At 32.3% G+C, this 2,586-nt stretch overlaps 1 protein-coding gene across 1 annotated transcript; it reads left to right on the top strand.

Moving 5' to 3' along the window:
- On the top strand, nt 936-1,992 carry LOC107641754 (agamous-like MADS-box protein AGL62). The gene has a single exon (XM_016345222.2). It carries the CDS (start codon nt 1,026-1,028, stop codon nt 1,782-1,784), a length of 759 nt encoding a protein of 252 aa, XP_016200708.1. The 5' UTR covers nt 936-1,025; the 3' UTR covers nt 1,785-1,992.

Raw genomic sequence — 2,586 nt, 5'->3', positions numbered from 1 at the left:
AATAATGAAATAATTCCCTTATTTTTTATCTCAAAAAAAATAAATTTTAATTAATTAAAAATACAAAAATGTCCTACACTTTTTAAAATGCGAAATATTTAAATATTTTGACCAATTTATTCTTTTATACTTTGAATGGAAATATTTAAGTGTTTCATATTTTAAAAAGTCAGGAATATTTTTGTATTTTCAATTAATCAAGAACTTAATGTAGCGTTTGTTGTTTTGAGATATTGAGACAAAAATTGAGAGACTCAAATTAGTATCATGTTTGTTGGTTTAGAGACTGGTACTAAAATTTTTGTCTCTATCTCTAAAATTTCAGTATTTCAGTACCTCCAAAAAATAGGGACATAGGGGACTAAAACTTTTAGAGATAGAGACTGACACTTTAATAACATTTTATACCTAAAATACCCTCATTTCAATTAATTAATTCCAATTCTACCCTTTGTGCAAATTAAATTAGAGTTTCGTTCTTGTTTCAATTTCTGTCTCATATTTTACACCAAACAAAATATTGAGATTTATTTCAATCTCTGTCTTTTAGTCTCTGTCTCTCAGTCTCAGTCTTTCCGTCTCTTTTTCTTCACCAAACAATACCTGTGTCTTCTAATTAAAAGTTAGGGGACTTATTTATCTTTTTTTTTTTCTATTTTTCTTGTATGCATATATTTTTAATAGAGGAGTACTAGGACCAGCAAATTTTATAATTTGTAGTCATCAATTAGTTATTATTAATATTTTTAATGGTATAAAATTATATCTATAATAATATAAAATTATTCTATTTTCATTTGATAATTAAATATTGCCAAATTTTAATAAAAATGGTGTCTCTAGACTTTCTCTTCTTAATAATTAATAGCCAATTGCATAATAGCCTCCGTTGAAATTTCTCTATAAAATGATCCATTCTGCTACCATATGCCTACACCATTTCACAACTTGGAAGTTAATTACATATATTTTAACTTTGTGCTTTCATTCTTATCATTTTGCAATAATTGTTTCAGGCACCAAGGATGGCTTCAAATTCAAGCTCCAATTCGAAGAAAAACAAAGGCCGCCAAAAGATCGAGATGAAGAAGATGATGAAGGAGAGCAACTTGCAAGTGACATTCTCAAAGCGTCGCGGTGGGCTTTTCAAGAAAGCGAGCGAGCTAAGCACCCTTTGCGGTGTTGAGTTGGCACTCATCGTGTTCTCTCCGGGGAACAAGGCCTATTCTTTTGGGCACCCCAGCGTGGAAGCCCTCATCAAAAGCTTCACGGAAGGTGGGGGCCCGCCACACCTGGACGCCGCCACCGTCCACTTCACGACGGAGGCTCATGATGAGCTCAACACATTGCTGGCGAAGATCAACGAGGAGATCGAAGCGGAGAGGAAGCAGTTGGAGGAAATGAAACGCTGGCGGAAGGAGGCAGAGGCTAAGTGGTGGTGGGCTGCTCCTGTTGGTGAGATGAGTGTGCCCAAACTGAAGCAATATAAAGTGGCGCTGGAGGAGCTGAAGAAAACCGTTACTTGCCACTTTGAAAAGCTTCGTATTAACAAAGACCCTGTGGCTGTGGGGAATTATACTCCTAATAACATGATGCCGCTGCATGTGCCGATGCCAGTGCCGTTACCGCCAATATTTTTCTCGTCGCTGTTTCAAAACTCTCAGATGCATAATCATCATCAAGCATTTGGAGATGAGATACCGTACCACCAGTTTTATAGCTACACTGCCATGCTGCAGCAGGGAGGAGGATCTCCCTTTGGACCGTACACTCGTAACAACTAACAATGGCGAGCTTTTGAATTGTGATCACCCATGCATGTTCTGATCCTAGCATTTATGTTGTTTAATTTACTGTTAATTGTTATTCCAGCTGTTCGAGGAGTAGCTTCTACTTTCCTCTTCATTATTGGTCATATTTTAAATTTTCTGTTAAGTCTCTGTACATGCACCTATTTGCATGCAGTTTGAAAATAAAAATTAAAGCTGTGATACCCTTATCGTTTTCTTTTTAAAAATAAATAGCATCTTATTGCATTTTTATTATATTATACAATTCTTATAAAAATAAGATTTATCCATAGAGCGTATTTAATTTGAAGGAAAGGACAATAGAAATCAACCAAATTACATATTCAAATCAAATAAATAAAAGACCATCACTAAATAATTAATTAATTGACAAGTATATTTTTGTATGGTGATGTCTCTTATAGTATTTAATATTTACTGTAAGATTCAAAAATAAAAAATAGTCCACTTTATATTATTTTTATTTTTAGATAAATTAAATAAAAAATTACAAAAAAATTCACCTTCATATGTAGTCAAGTGTTTTTATATACCCACATTTTTTTTATTTTCTCTATCTATATTCAGTGGGCGAATGGATGTAAATTATTTTTTTTTTCAATTTTGGTGGAGAATGGATGTACATTCTTTTCTCGTGTAAATTTTTAATTATCAAAAGAAAATGAAAAGATATAAAGTATGTGTTTAGTTTAGTATTAATAATTTCATATAGTACATTTAGTTTGTTTTAAAATTTTATTTTTTTATTTGACTTTTTTTTGTTATCTCAAAAACA

This window comes from Arachis ipaensis, chromosome B05 (genome assembly GCF_000816755.2).
Source record: "Arachis ipaensis cultivar K30076 chromosome B05, Araip1.1, whole genome shotgun sequence".
NCBI classification, from domain to species: domain Eukaryota; kingdom Viridiplantae; phylum Streptophyta; class Magnoliopsida; order Fabales; family Fabaceae; genus Arachis; species Arachis ipaensis.
Note: the sequence above shows the minus strand (reverse complement) of the source record. Positions and strands in the feature narration are given on the sequence as shown.